The sequence below is a fragment of the Microcebus murinus genome, chromosome 6 (genome assembly GCF_040939455.1).
Source record: "Microcebus murinus isolate Inina chromosome 6, M.murinus_Inina_mat1.0, whole genome shotgun sequence".
NCBI lineage: Eukaryota > Metazoa > Chordata > Mammalia > Primates > Cheirogaleidae > Microcebus > Microcebus murinus.
In genome coordinates this window covers 3,643,923-3,671,554 of record NC_134109.1, presented here as the reverse complement: position 1 = coordinate 3,671,554, position 27,632 = coordinate 3,643,923, and the positions used below count along the sequence as shown (strand labels likewise).

Below are 27,632 nucleotides of genomic sequence, written 5' to 3'. Positions count from 1 at the left end.
TGTTTATAACTACTGAAACACATCTCTGGGCAAAGTGTACTCATTGTCTCCAGCTCCCATCCTGTGGGCCATATGTGCCTTGCTTTGTCTTTCAAGACACAGAGAATCTCACATATTTTGAGATACTGAGAAGCCTTTCTGAAAAACATCCCTACCAGAGATTTGAGAACCGTCCTATGATAGCAGCCTTTAATAAGTGAACCATTGAGTCCACACATTCCTTTAGGGCACAACGCTACAAACACTTGTTTCTGTCTTTAATATAGTAATAGTAGGTTATACAATAAAATAATGATCTTATAAGCCACATTTCATTAATTCCTCAATCATATTTTCCCAACATTTTTTATTTACTTTTGGTTTTTATCTGTTTCAGAGGTTTTTGACACTCCCTTAAAATTTGTGCCACCCTTACAGATACAGGCTGCTGTCAAAAAAAAAAAAAAATTTGTGCCACCCTAGTCCCAAAATGACTTCCATTGTAATCCACCTGAAAACCAGACAAAATATGTGAAACAATACTTATCATACCTTTGACACAAGGTAGGAGTGTGTACCCTGAAATATAAGGGAAACAAATGAAACGAGCCCCATCATATTCCAGCTTATTCCCTAGAGCGGGAATCTACGAACTTTTTTCTATAAAAGGTCATATATTATGGTAAATATTTTAGGCTTTGGAGCCTTCTGGTCTCTGTCACAACTATGACAGCTCTGTCATAATCTACTATGGTCTGTGACTGCTTTTATACCAAGGATGTAAATGAGTGGATGTTGATATTATTTACAGAAATAATGATATGGCTTTCAGACCTTAGTTTGTCGACCTTGGCCAAGAGGTAGTTTCCACATTTCAGGGCAGGAAGAAAGAAGTCAAACAGAGCCCAGTGGCCTCACTGAAATGACAAAACAGAGAGCAGTGTTTGGGGCAGACAAGGCAGCTAGAATTTGTGCAGCAAAACATAAGAGAGGAAGGGGCAGCTTAGAGAACTCCAGAGATCCATAGAAGGCCTCCCTTAAAGCTGTATTTAAGTACTAATCTGCACATGCATGAGAAGAAACACCTCAAAGCCAGAGAAAGAGCCACCAGAAAGGGGAAGAACAAATAATTCTTGAACATCAGTCACACAGGGCTAAGAATAATTTGTGTTCCCACCACCCAGGGTGACATCAGTTAGATCCTTTTAAGGCTTGCTTTTTGATCTTTGTTAGGGTGGGTTCAGAGCAGCTTTTTCATCTGGAGCATCAGATAGATTCCTTAGAAGGGTATCACCTTTGTAGTGGGGCTGAATTAGTCCTAGACTAATAGGCTACTCTGGATCTACCCTAAACTGATTCCAAGTAACTTAACTGCATTCCCAGGACAAAGCCTTACCTATATTTAAAAGGATACAATATAGGCCAGGCGCAGTGGCCCACGCTTGTAATCCTAACACTGGGAGGCCGAGGTGGGCGGATTGTTTAGCTCAGGAGTTCGAGACCAGCCTGAGCCAAGAGTGAGACCACTAAATAAAAAAGAAAAAGGATACAGTATCATCCAGCACCCAAAAAATGTAAAAAAAAAAAAAAAGTGTCTAGCATCTAATACACAATTGCCAAGTACACAAAGAAGGAAGAACATATGATATTAACCAGGAGGGAAATCAGTCAGTAAAAACAGACCCCAAAATGACAAAAGATGATAGAATTAGCAAAGGACATTAAAATAATTTACGAATATGTTGTACATCTTCAAGAATATAGGAAGAAATATGAACATAATGGTGAGTGAAATGAAAGATGTAAAAAAAGATTTAAGTAGACCTCCAGAGATGAAAAAACAGTATCTAAAATGAAAAATGTAGTCGATTGACAGCAGATTAGTACTACAAGAGAAAAGATCAGTGAACCTCAAGATACAGCAATAGAAACAATCCAAAATATAGCTCAGAGAATAAAGACTGAATGAAATAGCAGAGCATCAGTGACTTGTGGGACAAAATCAACTAGTTCAAGATATGTGTAACTATCGTTCCAGAAGAAGAGGAAGGAATATAAACAGTATTTAAAGGAATAATGGCTGATATGTTTCCAAATTTGATGAAAACTGCAAACTATAAAGCTCAAAAACCCTAAACAGAATAAACATACAGATCATAGCAAGGTACTTCATAATCAGATTACTAAAAAACAGTGCTAAAGGGAAAAAAAAATCTTAAAAATCAACCAGAAGAAAAGAAGGCACATTATAGAGGAACAAAAGGTACTAATAACAGACTTCTGGTTAGATATTGTGTAAGCCAGAAGACAACGGAGTGACATTTTTGAATGCTGAAAGAAAAAAACCTTTTAGCCTAGAATTCTGTACCTAGCGAAAACATCTTTAAAAAATGAAGGTGAAATAAATTTTTAGGCCAAGAAAAATTGTCAAAATTAATTGCCAGCAGAACTGTACTACTTGAAACATTAAAGGACATTCAGATAGAAGGAAAATATCAGATAGAAATTTTTACACAAAGGAATGAAAGGAATCAGAGATGGTCAATAGATGGATGTTTTCACTTTTACACTTTTAAAAAAAAGTGATTATTTAAGGCTGGGTGTGGTGGCATGTGTGTGTAGTCCCAGCTACTCAGGAGGCTGAGGCAGGACAATCGCGTGAGCCCAAGAGTTTGAGGTTGCTGTGAGCTAGGATGATGCCACTGCTCTCTAGCCAAGGTGACAGAGCAAGACTCTGTCTAAAAAAAAAGGCTATTTAAAGCAAAAATAACCATGTATTGTGGGACTTGAATACTTGTAGAGGTAAATAAATGGTAACAATAGCACAAGGGGGGGGAGGGAGAAGTGGAAGTACAGTGTTACAGGATTCCATAACTCAAGTGGTATCATATATCTGAAGGTAAACTGTGATAAGTTAACCGTGTATATTATATCCAGAAAAATATTTCACCATGGGAAAAAAAAAACATTAATTGCCAATATCATGAATGTGTTAATAAAAAGATATTACCACAGATTGTACATTGAAAGGGTGATTAGAAATATTATGAATACTTTCATGTCAATAAATCTGACAACTTTAAATGAAATCAGCACAAACCACCAAAACTTGAGAAGAGATATGTAACTCATATAACTCTATATTTATTTATTTTTTCTTTTTCTTTTTTTTTTTTGAGACAGAGTCTCACTTTGTTGCCCAGATTAGAGTGAGTGCTGTGGCGTCAGCCTAGCTCACAGCAGCCTCAAACTCCTGGGCTCAAGCGATCCGGCTGCCTCAGCCTCCTGAGTAGCTGGGACTACAGGCATGCGCCACCATGCCCAGCTAATTTTTTCTATATATATTAGTTGGCCAATTAATTTCTTTCTATTTATAGTAGAGATGAGGTCTCACTCTTGTGTTTCGAACTCCTGACCTCAAGCATTCTGCCCACCTCAGCCTCCCGGAGTGCTAGGATTACAGGCGTGAGCCACCGCGCCTGGCCTAACTCTCTATTTCTTAAAGAAATTGAATTTTTAGTTGAAATACTTGCCTCAGAGAAAAGTCCAGGCCCAAATGGGCTTCACTGGCAAATTATATTAAATACTTAAGGAAAAAATAATACTAACTTGACAAAGACTTTTTCAGAAATTAGGAGGGCATATTTTGGCCGGGTGTGGTGGCTGACGCCTGTAATCCTAGCACTATGGGAAAGCGAGGAGGGAGGATCATTTGAGGGCAGGAGTTCCAGACCAGCTTGAGCTAGAGTGAGACCCAGTCTTTCCTAAAAATAGAAAAATTAGCCGGGTGTGGTGTCATGCGCCTGTAGTCCCAGCTATGCAGGAGGCTGAGGCAGGAGGATCACTTGAACCCAGGAATTTGAGGCTGCTCTGAGCTAGGCTGAGTCTGTTTCACAAAAAAAAAAAAAGTAATTGAAGAAGGAATAGAAAACCTTAACTAGTCCTATAACCATTTAAAAAGTTTATAGATTTACCAAATGTGATTAAAGGAATATTGAGAGTGTGTGTATACATACATATATATATGTGTTATCATTTATTACCTTAATTGACCTGTGCAGTTTGAGTACAAGATTAAAACCCATATTTTTGAATGTGTAATTGTATCAGTGAGAACGCTTTTTGATGTAAATTTTAGAAAATTCTAAACCATAGCTATTTTAAGTAATGGGATTTATTGATCACCAGTGGCTAGCTGTAGTTGCTCCAGGTGGCTCCATTTCTTCTCCAGCGTCCATTTCCCCCTTTGCTGTGTTCCCAGACAGGCTCTTCACTCATAGTTGCCAGATGGCAGCATCAGCTGCAGACTTCTGTGTATTCGTGTTCAAGTTCTTTGTGAAAGAGTGAGAATCTCTTTAAGTCCCAGAGTAGGAAGAAAAGGCTTCATTAATTTTGACCTGGGTGTTCAGAGAGATGAATTAACTCTGGCCAGAGGAATAGGATGCTCTGATTGGCCAGGCCCAAATCACATACTTCTTTTCTGCCCAGAGGCTGGAGTAGTGTCTCTGGAAGCTGGTGGACTGAGAGAGGGAATTTATACCTGGTGAGAAATCAGGGTATAGGAACCATAGGAAAAGTGAACAAATGCTTCATTGCAAAATTAAATTTCAATTGCAGTGATTGTGATATGTAAAATTTCATGAATTCTTTATTCAAGATAATTATAAAATTCTAAGCCGGGCACGGTGGCTCACGCCTGTAATCCTAGCACTCTGGGAGGCTGAGGCGGGCGGATTGCTCGAGGTCAGGAGTTCGAAACCAGCCTGAGCAAGAGCAAGACCCCGTCTCTACTATAAATAGAAACAAATTAATTGGCCAACTAATATATATAGAAAATTAGCCGGGCATGGTGGCGCATGCCTGTAGTCCCAGCTACTCGGGAGGCTGAGGCAGTAGGATCGCTTGAGCCCAGGAGTTTGAGGTTGCTGTGAGCTAGGCTGACGCCACGGCACTCACTCTAACCTGGTCAACAAGCGAGACTCTGTCTCAAAAAAAAAAAAAAAAAAAATTCTGTAATGAAGAATTCTTAGGTTACTACTACGCAGCTGTTCTGTTAACAGGAATTAAAAAATCTGACAAGTCTTGTTGAAAAAGTTGAGCAGCAGAAACCCTCTCATTACCCTTCTGGTGGGAGTATAAATTGTTACAACTGCTTTTGGAAATAGTTTAACTTTATGTACCAAAGTTGAATATACCCAGTAACCTAGCAATCACACTTCTAGGTATATACACCAGAGAAATATATACCTAAGGGCTGAGATAGCTGTACCAGAAATATCTTAGTGTTCATATTTGCTCCAACATAGAAACTACCCTGGGGACAAGGGAATGGGTAACTAAATTATGATGTATTTACCCAATAGCCCATTACACAGCAATGAAAATAAACTACAGATACAGCAAAAACAAATGTTGAGCAAAAAAAAAATAGAGAGAGACTAAAGAATATATACAGTATGATTCTATTTATATAAAATTCAGAAGTGGGCAAAAATAAACTAATAAACTTATGTATTGTAGAGCTGCACACCTAGGGGATAAATCTCTAAATAAAAGTGAAGAAATAACCATAAAAGTTAAGGTAATACTTCTGGGAGAAGGGGCTTGGGGTCAGAGAGGCACCCAGCCTTTCTGGAGTTATGGCAATGCCACATCCCTTGGCCTAGGTGGTAGTTGGACTAGTGTTTGTGTAATAACCTGATGAAATGTACATATATGTTTCCTATACTTTTTTTATAAGTATATACTACTTCATAACAAAAGTGATTTAAAAATACATGTCCTACTCAAAAAATGTAGAAATCCAAAGCATATGCTTATAGAGTGGATAAAGATGTTTTATCTTAACCTTCTTACTTGATCATTTTATAGAAATTTACATTTTTGAAATTTCATTTTTAAAAGCTTCAAAAATTTTCCAGATGAGAGTTGACCAAGTCTTATACTTACTTCCTAGGTAAGGAACTCCACTACATGAATTGAAGAAGGATAAGGTTGGCACTGCTTTGCTTCTTTCTTTATTGAAGTTTCTTCCTCTCTGATCAAGCTTCAGCATATCTCCTTACAGCATATGATACACAGGTATGCCACTGGAAAATTTAAATTTGTATAGATTTCTTTCTTTAGCTGTTACTTCTTTGCTTTGCATACAAATAAATTAATTAAATTCCAAAACATTCTGAATATACTTATTTCTGACTTTAACAATTTCATTCTTAAGCAGATGTATTTGAATATCTTCTACATACGTGACATTGTGTTGTGGTTTCTGCCTGACCTTATTTTTATTTTTCATTTTTTTAAAACCAGCATTAAACTCTAAGAATAATAGATATTACACCTTATGGCCCAGGAATGATTTAATAAGTTGGAAAACCAAAAATAGTAGCCTGTACCTCTACCTCACAGGCTTACTCTCTCTGAGAGCTCTCACTCAATCCCTCTTCCCTAGAAGGGTGCCTGCTGTGGGGAAGGCACTGGTCGGGGTGGGGGTGGCAGCCTGCCTTGGGGAGTATTGGTTTTCTTTTTTGAAAGACAGAGTCTTGCTCTGTCACCCAGGCTGGAACGCAATGGCATGATCATAGCTCACTGCAGGCTCCAACTCCTGGGCTCAAGTGCTCCTCCCACCTCAGCCTCCCAAAGTGCTGGGATTATTAAGTGTGAGCCACCATGCCCAGCCTGTGTAGTTATTTTTGATAAGTGAAAACTATCAATAAAATTATTATTTAAATTTCATTTATAATCACAATATTGTCATAGTACCACTCAGTTTTCCCCACTAGTCTCAGATTTTTTAATTTGTTTGAAGCAGGGTCCAAACAATTACAGTCAGCTGATACGTGTCTTAAGCCTCTTTTAATTAATAGAGGCCTCCTGCCTGTCCTTTTTTTTGCATTTTGCTTGTTGAAAATCCAGGCTGATTATCCTGTAGTCAGAGGTTCCCCTATTCTGCTTTTACTGTTTCCATTGAACATGTTCTTCTGCCTCTATTTCCTGTGATTGGTGACTGGACCTAGGTGCTTGATTGCTTTCCAGCTCAGCCTTTGAGCACAGGCACTCCAGAGGGGGCTGCATGCCCTTACCAGGAGGCACCCTGTCTGCACAGAGATGAGAGCCAGTGTTTTTTGAAATCTCAAATTTCAAAATTTCTTTCTAAAATTTTTCTTCTAAAAATTCATTGAAACTTTTCAGTCTACGATCTATTTCCTTCTTTGTTAGTATAGTGGTAAAAAAATATTTTAAAAAATTAAATTAAAAAACACAATCTACTTCTTAATATGGACTGGCCATGTCTTATGCTTTTCACTTACATCTTCAAGTAAAGTTGATGCTGCAGGAAAATGAGCCTTAGTATACCTGCAGCTTCTATGCCTCACAGAGCCCAGGGCTCCTACCCAATTTAACAGGCATGGCCTCTGGGAAGCCTCCTCTCCCTCTCCAGAGGTGCTGCCTGCTCCTGTGGCTCATTGAGTGGACTGAGCCCTCAGCTCCTCTCCCTGCTTCCTGTCCAGATGGCAGGACTCTGGCCCTGGGCCAGGAGAGGCGTAGCATCTTTGCATATAATAAGGACTGAATGAATGCTTTTTTAACATCTGAAATCATACGAACCAAGGAATATTGACCGTGCTGGGCCCTAAATGGCTATTGTTTTCTTAAAGGTTTTAAGATCATGCATTATACTGTGGTTTACTCAAGTTCTTTTCCAGCCATCAGTCAGTTGGTCTGTGTGTCTCTGTCTTCCTCTCCCTCTCCTAAGAGGGCTTTTAATATGTGATTATGATCTGCCTATTTGTTTGGATAAGAATCTAGTCTCCAGTGCATTAGCCCTGGGCCTTCTCCCGCAGTAAAACATTTGACACCAGGTATCATGGAAGAGTCAGCATGCTGAAATGTTTGCATACATATGGATTTCCAGAAAGCGTCTTTATCAATGGCATACCTGACTATGACCTTTGCCTTTCTCCTTTTATTGGCATCACTTGGATGAGACTTAATTTCCCTGCTGGGCTTGATGCTGAGCTGTTTTTCTATATGTATGTCATGTTTGGTATTTTCTTGCTGGCAGGAGACATTGCCTTTGTTTATCTGATGCTTCCCTGTTTTGGTTTTCCCCGGGCTTTCCAGTTCTTGGAGCATTTTGTCAGCAGATATAGTTTTGTTTCCAGTTTTTAAGCTCTAACTAAAATGAGACTGAACTTAAATAATAGAAGTAGGGAACATAAAATAAATCAGTAGAGTAATGGAGGCACGGAGGAAAGTGAAAGGAATTCACTGCAACTGTGGTGTATTTCTAAGTATATATATGCCTCAGCTGTAAGCGAGGGGCTTCCTGAGTAGCTGACTAGAAACTATCTTCTCAAATAATTAGAGATGTCATTCACTTATTCACTTGGATAAAAAATAAGATCCCCAAATACAGTAAATTCATGCCTAAAAATATAGCAAACAATAAATAATATAACAGTAATATTCTGCTTAAACTGCAGAATAAAATTTCTAGAACTAATAATTCCAGACACTATCTAGAACACCAGCTCCAAGGCTGCTGCTTTCTGGTAATTTCTGGCTTCTCTTTATGTCCTCAAAGTGGCTTAAGTACCATTTTTAATCACACAATTTCCCCTTTATTGTAATTTCCTTTGCACTTTCTTTGCTAAGTGGATCTTTTGTTACTGTCAGCAATACATTTTTCTTTGTATAGAAGCAAGCATTCTCTTCCCAAACCTGATGCTTAGCAAGGGAAGCAAGCAAGAGAAGGTGTGAGGTATTGGCAGTGGCCCCAGATTGCTACCTTGTGTGGCGGGCTTGCTCTCCAGAGGCACAAGCTGGTGTTTAGTATCTGGGCCTTGTGACTTTCTAAGTTGCTTTCCCAAGGCAGGATATTAAACATTAGTTAGCAAGTCCCTAAAAGTTGCCTCAAACAACATCTTTAATGCATTTGACTAAATTTGCATAATTTTTTCTCATCAACACAATAATTGTTATAAATGTTGTAGGACTTTCATTAGCTTATAATTGTCACATCTAAATTTTAGGATAAAGATAAGATTTAACTATTTTGTACCCATGTATAAACAAAAATGAAATAAAGGTATTTATATTTCAATAAAGAAATCTAATGAATGTTTCCACAATCTTCCATTTTTGAGTGGTTCCAAAGATGTAACTTCACTTATTTCTTGCCATTTTGGGGATTAGCCTAGAAGCCCTAGGTGGAACACATGGGGCGTTCCTGGCCTGTCCACAGCTCAGTGTGAGTGACCAGATAGTCATAGATTAGATATTATCATTGTGGATATTTTATTTAAAAAAATTTTTAGATCTCAAGGTTCATCCAAGTTACATAAATTTAAAGATAAAAAATAAATTTTTTTAGAGACAGTGTCTTGCTGTGTTGCTCAGGCTGGACTCAAACTCCTAGGCTCAAGTAATCCTCCTGCCTCAGCCTCCTGAGTAGATGCCACTACAGGGACCTGGCAAGCATCACAGATATTTTTTAAAATATTTAGCCTTTTAATTTTAGGTACTTTCTTTTTACAGTGGTTTTTAGTTTGGGGGTTCCTTTGAATACTTGTGGTGGTGTTCCAGTCTGGGAACAGGAAGCAGCTGACTCTGTCGGATGCCTGTTTGCTGTCTGCCGTCAGTCAGTGTGGTCCATGTTTGATGTTGGCAGTCGTCCTTTTGGCCACTCATTTCTCCTTAAATCTCTGCATTTAGTTTAAAATGTTATCTCCTCAAACTTAGTTTTTCATTGGCTTCAAGTCTCTTTACTCCTCTCTACTTTTAATTTTCCTATTTAATTTTCCTGTACTTGCAGTGATATGCAATGCTTTGCATGTAAATATGGATAGACAGAATTGTGCTACATCAGGCTGAGTGTGGTAGCCATTGTTTTCATGTTGGTGGCAGTGATGAGGACTGGTTACCAAGCTGTGGGTGATGGGAGAAGAATCTTGGATATCTCATCCCTTTAACTTTTTTTTTCACTAAAAATTTGTTGAACATTTTCTTATTGAGATAAGATTCACATAACATAGAAGTTATCGTTTAAACTAAAGTGTGCAGTTCAGTGTCTTTGTGTATATTCACAAGGTTATGCAACCATTGCCACTGTCTAATTATAGAACATTTCATCACCCCAGAAAGAAACCCCATAGCCACTAAGCTCTCCCCATTCTTCCCTTGCCCCAGCCCCTGGCAACCACTAATCTCCCTTTTCTGTCTATGCATTTGCCTATTCTGGACATTTATACAAATTGAATCATGATATGTGGCCTTTTTGTTTCTGACTTATCTCTTAGCATAATGTTTGCAAGGTTTATCCATGTTGTGGCATATGTCAGTACTTCATTCCTTTTTGTGGTTAAGTAATATTTTATTGTGCGGATACACCACATTTTGTTTATCCATTCACCAGATGATGAATATTTGGGCTGTTTCTACTTTTTAACTATTATGAATAATGCTGCTGTGAACATTGTGTACAAGTTTTTGTGTGGACATATGTTTTCATTTCTCTTGGGTATATACGTAGGAATAGATTTCTGGCTCATGGTCATTTTATGTTTAACTTTTTGAGGAGCTGCCAGACTGTTTCCACAACAGCTGTACCATTTTACATTTCCACCAGCAATGTATGAAGGTTCCAATTTGTCCACATCCTTGCCAACACTTGTAATTTTACATTTTTGTTATTGTTTTAGCCATCCTGGTAGCTGTGAAGTGGTTATAGTGGGGTTTTTTTAACAGTAATTTTTTTTAAAATTGAAGCACAATGTGCATAACATAAAATTAACCATTTTAAAATGAGCAGTTCAGTGGCACTTAGTACATTCACAGTGTTGTGTAACCACGACCTCTCCTCTCTGGTGCCAAAACATTTTTATGGCTCCCCTACCCCCAGGCCCTACAAATACATGTGCCCATAAATGTTTTCAGTGACTCCCTCCCTCCTGCTCCAGTAGCCGCCTCAGCACTGGGAGAGTTCCAGGCTTGGTGAGGTGAAGGCAAGTGCCTTGAGCCAGTCTTCTGGGGAGCCAGCAGAGAAGCCAGAACAAATAGCCGCAATTCTGTGCGTGTGAGATCTGTTCTGCTCCCTCTGGTACAGTGCTAGTGCCGTGATTGCAGCCTGCTACCTTCCGGCACACTGCTGCGAGGGGTGGGACCAGGGTAAGTTAAAATGCCATTGACTTCACTGTTCATACTACAATTTAGCTGGTTTCTCTCGATTAAGCGTTCCTCTGATTACTGCAGGTTTTGGGTTAGTTTCAGAAAAACTTGATTCTGACAGTTTTTGCCAGTTTTTTTATTGCATATATTGAAGGATGAACTCTTGCAGTTCCTTACTCAGCCATATTTGTGGACATCACAGTCTCTTCTTAACATTATGACCAATTTGAGTTTTCCTAATTTATGCACACCCCACCTGATCGCAGAAGGATTTAAGATGGCTTACAAGGGCAAATATCATAAGAGGTAACAGTGAATTGTCCTTGTCGGTATCTGTGGTGTGACTGTTGGGTTGAGGGCATGCTAGTAAAGACTGCCCTCCCTGCTGTTGGAAGCTGGGTCCTATTCACAGGAATGTTGTTTCCTTTGGTGATCTTGAAATTTTGCCCTTCCTGTTACCTAGGTGGGAGGGAACCTGGAGCAGATTCCCTCAGTGGTTTCTCCTCCTGCATGACTTTGCGTTGGTCTGAAGGGGATATTTCAAGTTCATGTCTAGCATGAAGAATGATTGTTATAGTCCACCTCTGAGTTGATTGTGAAAAATTTGCCTCCAGTGATGGTTTTCCTAAACCCCAAACTCCTTTTCCTTGGGACATGATAGGCAGGTATTTATGTCTTGTTTTTTTTTTTTTTTTTTTTTTTTTTTTTTGAGACAGAGTCTCGCTTTGTTGTCCAGGCTAGAGTGAGTGCCGTGGCTTCAGCCTAGCTCACAGCAACCTCAAACTCCTGGGCTTGAGTGATCCTTCTGCCTCAGCCTCCCGAGTAGCTGGGACTACAGGCATGCGCCACCATGCCCGGCTAATTTTTTATATATATATCAGTTGGCCAATTAATTTCTTTCTATTTATAGTAGAGACGGGGTCTCGCTCTTGCTCAGGCTGGTTTTGAACTCCTGACCTTGAGCAATCCGCCCGCCTCGGCCTCCCAAGAGCTAGGATTACAGGCGTGAGCCACAGCGCCCGGCCTTTATGTCTTGTTTTAAGACTCAACTACATCATTGCTATTGTTCTAGTTGTTTCAGGAGCTGATGAGGTGATTCTTACACTTCAAATCAGAAAGGGCTTCTCCTAGTGGCAGCTAGTGGCTGGTGGAGTTGAGTATTGTCAGCATACCTGAGACTGCTTGTCCACTGGCTGTAGCTTTACCCTGGGGCCAGTTAAGTCCTGGGACAGCCATCTCCATGCATATAGAAAGTCAAAGGGCTGCCTGCTGGGTCCTGCTATGCTCCCACCTCAGCCTCCCAAGTAGCTGGGACTATAAGGATGCACCACCAAGCATGGTTAATTTTTAAGTTTTTTGTATATACAAGGTCTCACTTCTTGCTCAGGCTGGTCTTGAACTCCTGGCTTCAAGTGATACTCCTGCCTTGGCCTCCCAAAGTGGTAGGATTACAGATATGAACCACTGCACCCAGCCACCATGTCATTTCCTATTGTTTAGGAAGAATATTTTCCTTGAGCAAGGTGTGTCAGTTTGATATAGTAGCTCATTTGCTAGTCTTATTTGAGCAGAATAATCTCCTTTTGAAAATGATTCTGTGGTAGAATTAGAGCTACTATCTATTTTTCTATATATGCTGGATTGTCCCTTTTTCATCACCACCCACAAGCTAATCTGAACATTTTTAAAAGGACAACATAGGGATAAATTCTACGACATTAAAACTGAGAGTTTCTCTACATTAGAAGACACCATAAATGAAGTCAAGCCCTGAATTGGGAGAAGACATTTATAATACATACAACTAACAAAAGATTAGCAGTCAAAATATATGAATAATCCCTACAAATCAACATTGTAAAAGATAATAACCAATTGAAAAAATGACAAGGAGACACCATCATTTCACAGGAGAAATAAGTGGCCCATGAGGGTATGAAACAATGCCAAACCTTTCTAATTGTCAGGATGAGGGGGAAATGGCCACTGTACCTGTTAAGTTGCCAGAAATTAAGATGTGTGATAACTCCAAGTGTGGTAAGAGTGTGGATTAACAGAAATCCTCATGCTGCTGCTGGGAGTATTTGTTGTTACCTGCTGTGGAGAGCGGTTCGGCACCCTCTTATAAATTTGGCCATCCGTGCAACCTACGGACAGCAATTCCTCTGTGCTCTCTACATGTAGAGTCCAAGTCAGGGGTTGGCAAGCTCTTTCTGTTAAGGGCAAAAGAGTAAATATCCTAGGCTTTGTGGACCAAATATACTCTTTGTCATGTAGTCTTATTTTGTTTGTTTTATAACACTTTAAAAATCTAAAAAGCATTCCTAGTTCAAGGGCCTTAGAGAAATAGGCTGCTGGCTAGAATTGACCCACAGGCTGTGTGTAGCTTGCTAATCCCTGATCCCCTGATCTCGGATAAATAGCCCAGAGAAACTTGGACGAGTGCCCCAGAAGAGATGTCAGAGTGTTCAGAGCAGACTGTTCATAATAACAAAACTGGAAATGGTTTGATAAGAAAATGGATAAGTACATCATTAATACAGCAGCAAAAATGAATGAAGTATATCTACACACAACAAATAGGGGTGAATATTTACAGTGCTAGTGGGAGAGGACTGTTTGTGCTACAATATCATTTTTATGGAGTTATAAAACAGGAAACAGGAAAGTTATAAAACAGGAAACTGTATTATTTAAGAAAAAATATATATGCTAGCAGGAGAAGTATAAACACAAGGTTTTGGCTGATTGCTTTTGGAGAGAGGCGGGAAGATGGACTAAGAAAGGAGCACACAGGTAGTTGCTGACTGTCAAGTGGGTGCTGGGTTTTAGGGTTTGTTTTCTTGTCATACTATATTGCACATGATCTTTTTTATGTGTCAACCACATTTTTTTGAAAAGCAAGAATATATCACAGCTAGGGAAGTCTTAGAACTCACCTACCTGTCCTCTCTGAAGCAATACTCAGAGGAGTTGATCATTTAGGGGGAAAGAGAGGGAGGGAGGTATCTAAGCAGCTGCTAGGCAGTGACCACCAGCTCCGCCCTTCTAGCAACTGTGATGAGAACACCCACCAGTATAGCCTTCTCTGTTCTGTAACAGCATTGAGATCGCTCACTATTCTTTCTCCATTGATTGGTTTTGAAACCCTTTTGAAAAATCAGCTGTGACTATAAATGATGTGTTTATTTCTGTACTCTGAATTCTATTGATCTGTATGTCTCTCCTTATACCAGTACCATAGTGTCCTGATTACTTAGTTCTGTAGTAAGTTTTAAAAGCACAAAGTGGCCGGGCGCAGTGGCTCACGCCTGTAATCCTAGCACTCTGGGAGGCCGAGGTGGGCGGATTGCTCAAGGTCAGGAGTTCAAAACCAGCCTGAGCAAGAGCGAGACCCCGTCTCTATTATAAATAGAAAGAAATTAATTGGCCAACTAATATATATAGAAAAAATTAGCTGGGGATGGTGGTGCATGCCTGTAGTCCCAGCTACTCGGGAGGCTGAGGCAGTAGGAGTGCTTGAGCCCAGGAGTTTGAGGTTGCTGTGAGCTAGGCTGACGTCAGGGCACTCACTCTAGCCTGGGCAACAAAGCGAGACTCTGTCTCAAAACAAAACAAAATAAAATAAAAATAAAAGCACAAAATGAGAGTCCTCCAACTTTCTTCTTTTTCAAGATTGTTTATCTGTTCCAGGTCCCTTGCATTTACATGTAACTTTAGGGTCATCTTATTCATTTCTGCAAAAAACAAAAACAAACATATGGGGTTTTGATAGAGATTGAGATGAATCTGTAGATCAATTTTAGCAGTATTACTATTTTAGCAATGTTTAGTGTTCCAATCCATGGACATAAGATGTCGTTCCATTTAAATCTGTGATTTCTTTCAAGTATTTTATAATTTTCAGTGTATACATTTTGTGCTGCTTTTGTACATCTTTTTCCTGAATATTATTATTTTTGATGCTGTTATAAATGGATTGTTAATTTTTTTTTTTTTTTTTGAGACAGACTCTCACTCTGTCACTCTAGGTAGAGTACAGTAGCATCATCATGTTCATTATAACCTCAAACTCCTAGGCTCTAGGGATCCTCCTGCCTCAGCCTTCTGGGTAGCAGGGTCTATAGGTGTGTACCACCACACCCTGCTAATTTATTTGTATTTTTTTTGTAGAGACGGGATCTCACTCTTGCTCAGACTGGTCTGGAACTCCTGACCTCAAGCGATCCTCCCGCATTTGGCCTCCCAGAGTACTAGGATTACAGGAGGGAGCCATCTTGCCTGGCACAATTGATTTTTATATATTAATTTTGCATCCTTTAATCTTACTGAACAAATTTATTAAACTACTTTTTAGTTGATTCTTTAGGATTTTCTCTGTATAAGATCATGTCATCTGAAAATAGAAATAGTTTTACTTCTGCCTTTCCAATATGGATGCCTTTTCTTGACCAGTTGTCAAGAAGGGGCTATTTTTTGGAGACAAGGTCTCACTGTGTTGCCCGGGCTAGAGTGGTGGTATCATCATAGCTCACTGCAGCCTCAAATTCCTGAGCTCAAGGGATCCTCCTGCCTCAGCCTCTTGAGTAGCTGGGACTACAGATATATGCCACCACACCCAGCTAATTGTTTAATTTTTGTAGAGACAGGGTCTTGCTATGTTTCCCAGGCTAGTCTTAAACTCCTAGGCTCAAGTGATTCTCCTGCCTCAGCCTCCCAAAGTGCTGGGATTATAGGCATGAGCCACTGTGCCTGGCTAAGAAGGGGCTTTTTGAAGAAAGGCTTTGAGCCATCTGAGAAGAGGAACCAGCCTGATCCTTGTCAGGCCTCCAGATACACTTAGTAGGAAGTTGGATCTTCTACATATACAGTGCTGGTGGAGTTCACAGAAGGAGTCCACAGATACTGTTTCAGGGATGCCTGATAATTCTGTGAGATTTAGGTATAGTTTCCACTTTTCAAGTGAAAAAATGAGGCTCTGAGGCCGGGCGCGGTGACTCACGCCTGTAATCCTAGCACTCTGGGAGGCCGAGGCGGGCGGATTGCTTGAGGTCAGGAGTTCGAAACCAGCCTGAGCAAGAGCGAGACCCCGTCTCTACTATAAATAGAAATAAAATTAATTGGCTAACTAATATATATAGAAAAAAATTAGCTGGGCATGGTGGCACATGCCTGTAGTCCCAGCTACTTGGGAGGCTGAGGCAGGAGAATTGCTTGAGCCCAGGAGTTTGAGGTTGCTGTGAGCTAGGCTGACGCCACGGCACTCACTCTAGCCTGGGCAACAAAGCGAGACTCTGTCTCAAAAAAAAAAAAAAAGAAAAGAAAATTGAGGCTCTGAGGATAAATGCTGTACTCAAGGATCTGCATCAGAGAAGGGACACCAGGCTGGCATACCCACACAGACCTGCTCAAAACCAGATGCCCTATCCTGCCCTGGCACTTCTCAGCCCTGAGTCTCTTCTGCAGTGATAGCCCATTCCCAGTTCCCCTTCATAGGCACTTGACCGTGCTGTGTCTGCTGGCCTCTTTCTTTTCTTCCTCTGCTAGAATTGGAATTATGCCACAAGTCCAATTCAGGAAGCCCTGGATTACCCCATAGCAGAGGTGGTTGCTGCTGCTTCTGAAGATATGTAGCCCTTTGTACCTTTGGATTGGTGTTTCTCATGTTCTGCTATTCTTCATAGTTACTGACTCTAGGGTGTTCCTTCTTCACATTCCTCATGACTCCCTGAAAGTTCTCTAAGGGCAGGGACAGTCTTCTTCTTTTCAGGTCCCCTGATGTGCTAGGTACAAAACCATGTACATCGTAGATGCCCAGTGTAGGCGTTGAAATAACAGGCAGTTCTTTGGGCAAGAAGCTATTGCAGAATCTGCTCAGTGTGGTGCAGAAGGGCCTGATTGGGGGTGCTGGAGTACCTGTGCCTGTGCCCTGCTCTGGGCCCCCTTGGAGACAGGCACCCACAAGGAGAGCCATGGCATTGGACAACAGTGTGGCCAACAGCATACTGCAGAAAATAAAGTGGGAAACATCACCAGATAATATTTGTTTAATAGTTTAGTAGCCACTGGAGGAAATATACATTGACACACCTTTTAAAAAGGCAGGTTGGGCTGGGTGTGGTGGCTCACATCTGTAATCCTGGTACTCTGGGAGGCTGAGGTGGGAGGATCACTTGAAGTCAGGGGTTCGAGACCAGCCTGAGCAAGAATGAGACTCTGTCTCTACTAAAAATAGAAAAATTAGCAGGGCATTGTGGCACACACCTGTAGTCCCAGCTACTTGAGAGGCTGAGGCAGGAGGATCACTTAAGCCCAGGAGTTTGAGGTTACAGTGAACTATGGTGACCACGCCACTGCATTCTAGCCAGGATGACAAAGCAAGACTCTCTCCAAAATAAATGAATGAATGAATAAATAAATGGCAGGTTGGCAATGATTGTATTTTAAAATACACATCATCTTTGACCCAACAGTTCTATTACTAATACTATATGCTTGCCAATACGTACAAAGATACATGTGCAAGAATGTGCACTTCAGAATTGTCCATAGTAGCAAAACATCAAAAACAGCCTAACTCTCCGTAAGTAGAACTAGTCATATAAATTATGGTGAACTATACAGTAGAATGCTGTGCATCCTTTAAAAATATTAAGATAGATTTTTAGGCCGGGCATGGTGGCTCAAACCTATAATCCTAGCACTCTGAGAAGCCGAGGCGGGAGGATTGCTTGAGCTCAGGAGTTTGAGACCAGCCTGAGCAAGAGTGAGATGTTGTCTCTGCTATACATTGAAAGAAATTAGCTAAACAACTGAAAATAGAAAAAATTAGCCGGGCATGGTGGCGAGTGCATGTAGTCCCAGCTACTCGGGAGGCTGAGGCAGGAGGATCGCTTGAGCCCAGGAATTTGAGGTTGCTGTGAGCTAGGCTGACACCACAGCACTCTAGCCCAGGGAAGAGAGTGAGACTCTGTCTCAAAAAAAGAGATGGATTTTTTTTTTCTTTTTTGAGACAGAGTCTTGCTTTGTTGTCCAGGCTAGAGTGAGTGCCATGGTGTCAGCCTAGCTCACAGCAACCTCAAACTCCTGGGCTCAAGCAATCCTGCTGCCTCAGCCTCCCAAGTAGCTGGGACTACAGGCATGCGCCACAATGTCCGGCTAATTTTTTCTATATATATTAGTTGGCCAATTAATTTCTTTCTATTTATAGTAGAGACGGGGTCTCGCTCTTGCTCAGGCTGGTTTCGAACTCCTGACCTCCAGCAATCCACCCGCCTCAGCCTCCCAGAGTGCTAGGATTACAGGCGTGAGCCACCGTGCCCGGCCAAGAGCTGGATTTTTATATGTTCATATGGAAAAGTGCCCAGGACACATTGTTGGTAACAAAAGAAAACTATAGCTTAATTTTCATTTTTGACAGTTTGCATGTAGGGGAAAAAAAGACATTTTCTCATACGTACATTGGCCATTTCTGGATGTCTGCATGGTCACACTGGACACCAGAAGGGCTTGTCTACTTTTGGGCAGTTGCTGTTGGGAAAATTGCTACTTATTTTCTTTACTTTATACCCTCATGTCTGAATTGTTTGCTTTTTCTCTGAGCCCATATACTGTTAGAATAAAACTGAAAATCTCATGCTTTTCATATATCAGGTATTGTCTACAGCATCTGGCATGGTACAGTTTCTGGTTTAAAGTGTAACATTTTGAAGACTGTGGTACTATGTATCTATATAAATATCACAAGTTAACCAAACCTAAATGGAAGCATTTTGAGCAGTAACTTTGTTGTATTCTTTGTTTAGATTTCAAATTGAGATATAATTCACATACCATAAAATTTACCCCTTTAGGCCGGGCGCTGTGGCTCACGCCTGTAATCCTAGCTCTTGGGAGGCCGAGGCGGGCGGATTGCTCAAGGTCAGGAGTTCAAAACCAGCCTGAGCGAGACCCCGTCTCTACTATAAATAGAAAGAAATTAATTGGCCAACTGATATATATATATAAAAAAAATTAGCCGGGCATGGTGGCGCATGCCTGTAGTCCCAGCTACCCGGGAGGCTGAGGCAGAAGGATCACTTGAGCCCAGGAGTTTGAGGTTGCTGTGAGCTAGGCTGACGCCACGGCACTCACTCTAGCCTGGGCAACAAAGTGAGACTCTGTCTCAAAAAAAAAAAAAAAAAATTTACCCCTTTAAAGTATACAATTCATTGTTTTTTAATCTATTCAGAGTCGTGTAGCCATCACCACTATGTAATTCCAGAACATTCTCTTCACCCCAACAAGAAATCATGTGCCCATTAGCAGTCATTCTTCCCCATGCCCCAGCCCCTGATAACCACTAATTAACTTTCTGTCTCTGTGGATTTGCCTGTTCTGGACATTTCACTTTCAGATAATTTTTATACTTATTTCCCATCACTGGTAAATATTAGGCAAAAGAGATCTGATGTTTTTCCTGTTGTTGTTGCCTAAGCACCGTAGGGGCTCTTCCCTCCTCCGAAGGCTTGTTCTCTGACTAGTGACCTAGCTCAGGGATGGGCTGTACATGTGACAGGATGAGAGGGACCACCCGGGGCTGTGAGAGAACCCCAATAGCTCAGGTTGCAGAGATGCCCACGTCAGGGCCCCGCATCATGGAGTAAGTCCTGATAAACGTGCTGGTTTGGGGCTCTCCTGTGCTCCTCAGGACAGGATTGCTGTGGGGTTTCTCATTTATGTGCTTGGAACACCCTTTGTATCTGTTCCCTTCTCTTCAGTATTTTATAAAAACAAAGGATCTGAAGCTATAGTCTTTACTTGTTTATATGGGAGGATGGCATGTTATAAGGATGTGAACATGCATTATGTATCATTAGCTTAATCCTAAATCCGTTGTCCCTCATGTTGGAAATAGGAATTTACCTCCCAAGCACCAAGCATTTTTTATCAAAAACTGTTGGTTGAACACATGGCTTCCTAAGCACTATAGGATAAAATACTAAACTGAAGTTGTAAGTATCTTACAATGTAAGCAGGGTTTTTAAAGGCATGAAGTTATAAGATCAGCTCCAAAAGCTGAAGAGTGGTCTTCTGGAAGAGTTGGTTTGTCACAGAAATACAGTTTGGTCTGAGTGGTTTGGACTTTATCTTTCTGTTTATTTGTTTACTCAAGAAATGTGTAGGGAGCACCTTCTACATGTTAAGCACTATTCTAGGGATCTGGAGTTTGTGTCGACAAAAGAGATCAAAATCTATGTCCACGGGAAGCATTCTTCCAAAGTGAGAGAGATAATATAATACATCATAAATGTGCAGTCTTAGCGGCAGGAGATGGCATGGAAAAAGTTCAGAGCAGGCCAGGGGAGTTGGGAGAGAGGGCTGAGCCGGGCGGCCTACTTGAGAAGGTGGGGGCCGGCCTGCAGCATCTGGGCAGGCCGCAGAGGCGGCGTGGAACCGGGGCCAGCCTAGAGCAGCATGTGAGGAGGCAGAGGGCTGGGCTCGTGGGCACTGCAGACAGGCGTGCACAGGGGCCTTTCCTGCTGGGCTGGGAAAGATGACTTAGCATCATAATGGACAAAATTCTGATCAGGTTTGTAAACAAAGAGTCACTAGCTTCTCAGGTCATTTTGAAAAATTTTTTTGTTTTTACTAATAAGCGGATTTCATATGAGGCTCTCACACTTTGCCACAGTAATGTTCTGTTTTATTAAAGCTAACCCAAGTGTGGCTAGAACACCAGTTCATCAGTCTGTCAAATGTTCTGCTGCCGATGTTTGTTCTCATTCGTCCCTCACTGTGAACTACTCCTAAAGGCAGCAAGAGGCGGCGTGAAATCAGGGCTCCAAAGGAGCAGCTCCGCCCGGCCCGCCAGCACCTGCCTCCCAGGACACCCAGGACCTCGGGAGTAGAAAGAGTTTGGCACTTTCTTTTGTAAGTAGCAAAAATAGATCGATTGGGCAGGAACACATTGTATTTTTGAGGGAACTGGTGAGTTTTGAAAGAATTGCCTCTGTCCATTCAGCAGATGCATTATCACACGGGAAAGGATGGAGGTGGTGAGGAGGCAGGAACATGCACACGGGAAAAGCCCCATAGCGTGGAGGTGACTCCTGTCAGGCGTTTGGGGAGTGGGTCTTCCCTGAGGCTTCTGCGCCTGGTTCACTCTTAGTCCCAACCCCCCTTCACAGTCTCTCGCTTCCTTACCGGGGACATGGGGGTACAGAACTGACTGGGGGCTCTTGACGGCTGGGGGTGTGTAGGCTGAGCCTGAGGATAGAGCTGTTCTTGACAGAGCTGCCTGGCAGAGGCTTTGTAGAGAGGAGTCACAAGGAAGTGGTTAAAACCTTGCCTAAGAAAGTTCACTGTGTACAAGTCGGCATTGACACTGTCCAGCATTCAAAATGTGTTTTTTTATTATAAAAGTATACATTGTCCACTACTCAGGAGACGAGGCAGTAGGATTGCTTGAGCCCAGGAGTTTAAGGCTGTAGTATGGGATGGTCATGCCTGTGGATAGCCACTGCATTCCAGCTGGGGCGACAGAGCAAGACCCCATCTCTTAAAAAAAAAAAAAAAAAAGTACACATTCGTTGTGCAATGTCTAGGAACTAAAGAAAAGAGAAACCAGCCTTTATATTGTTATATAGAAACATTTAATTTGTGCTTTAGGTTAAGTGTTACCAAATATTTAGGATGATGATTAGTCAGTTTATTCATGTATATTTATTAATGCATGGCATAATTTTTATTAACACTGACATTTCTTCAAGAACTTTATGCATCTCATTTATATTATTTTCATTTTCCTGAACTTGAGGTCTCGGCTGGCAAAGCTGCTCAGGCTGGGATCTTGGTGGCTTGTTTTTAGGATCTTCTTACTTTACCTGTTGATGGGAACTTGGCTGTGGGAAGGAGGTGGCCTTGCAGAGTAACTTGTGACCAGGTGCAGTAGGAGAGCCTGCCCAGGGAGGGCACAGGAGACCCCATCCAATTCCATGTCCCTGGGCACACTGGTACCTACCTGAACCTGAGCCACCTCAGGTACAAAGAGGAGCCAGGTCTCTGTCACACACTCCCCATAGGCTTGTGTGAAAGTGCCCTGCAGGCCCACCCCAAGGCTCTGCGGTGCGGAGTGCTGGGTCAGGGTGTTGCAGGGTTGGTAAAACGAGGGTGGACATCAGAAGCCAAGTGCCTCAGGTACAGTGGGCACACACTCGTGGAGTTTCACCACATCAGCAGTAGTGCTTGTGGTCTGGAAGCACATCCATTGCCATAAGTGCTGCTGTGTGAATAAGAAATGCTGTTCTGACCACAGACCTCATTGCAGTCCCATCAGAGTAGGATAGGGCCACCTGCACTGTGTTGTCATTCGGCAGAAGTTAAGTAAGAAATAAAATTGGCTGAAAATGGCTGTTGCCTTGGTCCAAATACCAGAATGATGGATAGAATTTGAAGTCATGACACAGCAGAGTGTTATGTGTATTCTAAAGAACTTTGAAAATATAATTTATTAAGTACACCTGTTAGAAAGTTGTTTTTGGATAGTACTGTTAATAGGGGTGTTTGGGTAAAGTAGAAAGGAGGGAAGCATATTTGATCATGTTTTGTTTCCCTCACAAATTAAAGTTGGGAAGGATTCTCGTGTGTTACTTACCACACCATGTCTCTCAGGCACTTCTGCTTTCTCAGAGCTGTGTTTGTTACTTCCTCGAGTGGGATGATGTGATGACACTCTACTCTCAAATTGTTTCCCCCCCCCCCCCAACAGAATTTCTCTTTCCTAAAATGGAGTCAAGTAAAAAGATGGACTCCGCTGGCCCGCTGCAGACTAACCCACCGCTAAAGCTGCATCCTGACCGCAGCGCTGGGACCTCAGTTTTCGTCCCTGAACAAGGAGGCTACAAAGAAAAGTTTGTGAAGGCTGTGGAAGACAAGTACAAGTGTGAGAAGTGCCGCCTGGTGCTGTGCAACCCAAAGCAGACCGAGTGTGGACACCGGTTCTGCGAGACCTGCATGGCTGCCCTGCTGAGGTAGGCACCCTCACGGGCTCGCTGTGGGCAGCCTGGCTCCGGCCAGTTGTCCTCACTCTTCCACCTGTTTATTTATTTGTCTAAAATATAAACCTCTGAAGGTTTAAAGTCCTAAAGAAGTACACAAAAGCCTCAGAGCCCAGCTTGTGAATTATTAGGGAAATACAGTAGCATCTCCCTGAGTGTTTCTGGCCCAAGGCCTGGTGCCCCTGCCCCGCAGGCCTCCTCCTGTCCTGCAGACTGCTGTTCCTCTCCTCCCCACTCGTCTCCTGTGTCTCCCTAACGGTGCTTCCCACTCTGTCCATGGAGCCTTAGTGTCACCTGGATGTGTGAAGGATCGGGCAAGTCCCTACCTAAGCAGAAATCCAATCCAAATCCATGCTTATGTAGCAAGTACGCAAGGAATGTGCACCGAGCCTGTGGAAGCCCTCATCAGTGCAGTATTGATGCCATTGTATAATCACAAAGGCAGGCTGGAGTTTTACAGCAAAAATAACACTGCTAAGAAAGCATCTTTATTCATGCCACAGGTATTTTATATATTCTGGGCATCGTGCTGGGCACTGGGGTTACTGCAGGGCCCACTCAACATAGGTGCTGCTGCCAGGGCACCTGAGCCTGGGAAGGGTTGCCAGCTCCTCCTCCTGGCCCCCACTCGGCCTGGGCCGAGTATAACAGCCAGCCTGCCTCTCTTCCTGTCATCCATCGTCACCCTCGCCCTCCTCTCAGTACTTCTTTCTGTGGCCTTAACCCACTTATCCCTCTACCTTGCTTGTGGGTGGAGTAAGACTTGAGTTGAGCTTAATAACAGCACAGAAGCCTCAGAGCACCTGATTTCCTTTAACACAAGAACCTGGACTGCACCTCTGGGCAGGGACAGGCCTACTCATGGGGGGAAGGACTGGACCCTCGGTATATGATGGACCTAGAGGGAGGAGTGGGCCCTGAGGGAGGGAGGCTGCCCCCCCCCCCCGTGCAGGTCGCATTGGCCTTTCAATATACAGTGGAGAAAAATAGCTTGTGGAGGAAGGACTGGCTGTTTTTAAAAGGCAAGAGCATTTAGATGCTCTTTTAATAAACTGTGGCTGCTCACATTGAAGAGGTCCTCCACAAGTAGCTAGTTTTGGTTTCTGAAATAAAATTTCACTTTTATGTTAATTGAAAGGGGCTTTCCATGAGGGACTGAGCTAAACTGTTCTACTTAATAACTTCCTTTAGAAAAATTACTATTTTAAAAAATGCAGGCCGGGCGCGGTGGCTCACGCCTGTAATCCTAGCACTCTGGGAGGCCGAGGCGGGCGGATTGCTCAAGGTCAGGAGTTCAAAACCAGCCTGAGCGAGACCCCGTCTCTACCATAAAAATAGAAAGAAATTAATTGGCCAACTAATATATATATATAAAAAAAAATCAGCCGGGCATGGTGGCTTGTGCCTGTAGTCCCAGCTACTCGGGAGGCTGAGGCAGGAGGATCGCTTGAGCCCAGGAGTTTGAGGTTGCTGTGAGCTAGGCTGACGCCACGGCACTCACTCTAGCCTAGGCAAGAAAGCGAGACTCTGTCTCAAAAAAAAAAAAAATGCAGCCTTTTCCTCCTATGGCTTCATGTTTGAACCAGATTCACCATGGCACCGTGAAGCTCTGCTGGTTGCTGTAAGTTGCAGAGTGGACTGGATGGTGCAACAAGTGGTTCCATGAGTTCTGGTGAGAAAGGGACTCGCTCTAATGTAATTGTTATGTGTTTCCCCTCAGCTCCTCAAGTCCAAAATGTACAGCGTGTCAAGAAAGCATCATTAAAGATAAGGTATTCTTGGGTTTTTAATAAGTCATTTTGTCAAATGTTCTAAGCAGGGTATATTATGTAATAGTTTGCATTCAACACTCTGGCACTCGGTTTTACCTCAGTTTTGATGACTGATGCAGCAGCCTCCGAGGCAGGTCACTGTGTAGTGTAAGCACCTAGGCAGATGGCAGGGTCGGGTCCACTCAACTGCTGCCCTGCTGTGTGAACTCTGTGAGGTTCTTCACCTGCTAAGACCCCCTAGAGGTGGTGTGAGGCATTAGGGAGGTGATGTGAGTCAAGTGCCCAGGTGCCTGTCCATTGCAAGGCTTTTCTGGTTGGGGCACTTCTGTCACTGTGGGTCTTTATCCCATGTAGCTGATACTCTACTTACACTAGATTTACCTTACACTAGATTTTACCTTCAGACATGTGCTAGTCTGAGGGGTTCATTTGGATGTGTTCTCTCTTGCCCTCCTACCCCCTGTAACACCATGAAGTCATTAAACTTCAAGTGCAATTAGTTCCTTCTCTTCCCCCCATGGTGTGTGTGCACCAGTGAGAGTCCATGGGTGTCATTGCACGCTCAGAGCATGAGCCTCTGAAAACTCACCCGCCAGCTTCCTTCCTGGGGCCGGGCCCCTCTCGTGGCGTCTCTGATGGTCATCCATGTGCTGGCAAACCCTGCCAGGCACACTTGTAGTTTGAAACAATTCATTTTTAAAATATTTAAAATATCAATAAAAACATGTGGTTTTAATATTTTGATTAATGAACCTAACAATTTTTAAATGTAGGTCATTAAATTGTACTATAAAATTCTTCCTCTGGGATTTTCCTGTCTAAAGCATTTTGTAGGTTGGGTTTGTTGGTCAGGACAGCCCACGCGAGTGCAGTGATTTGAGGGTTGCTGGCACAAGGTGCCCTTGGGCTGCCAGGGGACAAGGGCATTTGATGTAACCTGCTCTGGAAGAATTAGAGATGGAATTGGTCACCTCTCCAAGTACTTCTTCCTTAGTATTTACCTGCTATGCATGGTGGCTCATGCCTATAATACTAACACTCTGGGAGGCCAAGGCAGGAGGATCACTTGTGCTCAGGAGTTTGAGACCAGCCTGAGCAAGAGCGAGACCCCATCTCTACTAAAAATAGAAAGAAATTAGCCAAACAACTAAAAATATACATAAAAAAGTAGCTGGGCATGGTGGCGCATGCCTGTAGTCCCAGCTACTCGGGAGGCTGAGGCAGGAGGATTGCTTGAGTCCAGGAGTTTGAGGTTGCTGTGAGCTAGGCTGACGCCACGGCACTCAGTCTAGCCTGGGCAACAGAGTGAGACTCTGTCTCAAAAAAAACCCCACAAAAAACCTTACCTTAACATGTACCATGCTAACTTGTTAACATGTATCTAACAGTTGTGACTCAGAGAGAAGGTTGAAACAATCAGCTAGAATGATTTTTTTTAGTATCTTTGTTTCATTATTTAGAATTATTGTCCTTATTTTTCAATGACATTGGTAGCTGAAGAAAAACTAGTTCTGTTAAAGAATCATTGATGAGATGGGCTAAAGGCGTGGATCCTCATGGGAAGAGTGGAGCTATTAATATTTGGGCCCCAGGTGACCTAGATATGCCACTCACAAGGTCACCAAGGGATGTGGGGCCTCCAGACCTCATCTATAAAAAGGGACATTGAGAGTAAGTAATCTTAGTCCTTTTCAACACTAAGATTCTGTGCTTTTATTATTCTGATGTTTTCAATCAATTTTTTTTTATCTAAGAGGGTTCAACTCAAATGACTCAAGGAACATAATGGACAAAAAGGAAGCCTGTTTCTTACTGGTTAGAAATATCCATTCTGTTGACTTTGGTACTTTAAGTCATAATCTTTTAAAAAAAAGTCATGTTTATGAAAGATTAGCTCTGAGTTCAAATTAGTTTATTTTTAACTCTTAACAGCTGTTGATTCTATTTCTTTGCATGGAGTTGAAGAAGGCATATAAAACTCCCTGTCTATTTTTCCACTGTCACAGAGTGTTAACAGGTGGGAGTTTCTTAGAAATGCCTGCAGAATAAGATATTATAGATTATGTTGTTAGAGTAAGAATATTTGTTTTCTAAGGGAAAAATAAAGGCAGAAAGGTTTTCATTTTCAAAAGGAAGCATTTTCATTATTATATTAACTTCATTCTTTGCTATATATATCTAAAAGAGTTTTTTTTCCAATAGTAGGCTAATGCTTTATTTTTGGTGAAAAACGAGTTATAATAGCATAACTTTAGAAGGAACCAAAATGAAAGTTTTGGTTTTAATTACCCCCAAAATATGATATCTTACAGTAGTTTGTCCATTTTCCTAGCAAGTGATATAAAAAGTGTGTTGAGTTGTATGAGACTCTGCCCTTGTCCTCTGGTAGCGAGGCATACCACTGCGGCCACCTGCTCAGTGCTGGTTCTTGCAAGTCTACAGAGTCAGAGATGAACTTGGTCCTCCTATGCTCTTGTCCTGAGCTTATGTCAAAGTTAATCAAAAATGTTTAGATTCTCCAGAGTGATCTTTATTCAATATAATTTGTTTTCTTTTGGCTTAACTAATAAAATATAATAGTTAAAGTTATATTATTTAAATTGTGTCTCTTAGTGGGGGCAGCTTTTTCATTCTACTTGTGGAAATTAAGATGGTCTTTAATGCTTTCTGAGGT

The 27,632-nt window shown here is 42.0% G+C and overlaps 1 protein-coding gene across 5 annotated transcripts in view; it reads left to right on the top strand.

Moving 5' to 3' along the window:
• TRAF3 (TNF receptor associated factor 3) overlaps window positions 1–27,632 on the top strand; it is a 118,115-nt gene that overhangs the window by 55,385 nt on the left and 35,098 nt on the right. For 3 of the 5 annotated variants that reach the window (XM_076003696.1, XM_076003699.1, XM_076003695.1), the window contains 3 exons: window positions 5,936–6,060; window positions 22,898–23,159; window positions 24,907–24,958. In XM_076003696.1, the coding sequence (XP_075859811.1) occupies window positions 22,915–23,159; window positions 24,907–24,958 (297 nt within the window). In that variant the 5' untranslated portion in view covers window positions 5,936–6,060; window positions 22,898–22,914. Of the gene's footprint in view, window positions 1–5,935; window positions 6,061–20,842; window positions 21,061–22,897; window positions 23,160–24,906; window positions 24,959–27,632 lie in introns of all 5 variants that reach the window. The other 2 variants (XM_076003697.1, XM_076003698.1) reach the window with 2 other exon arrangements.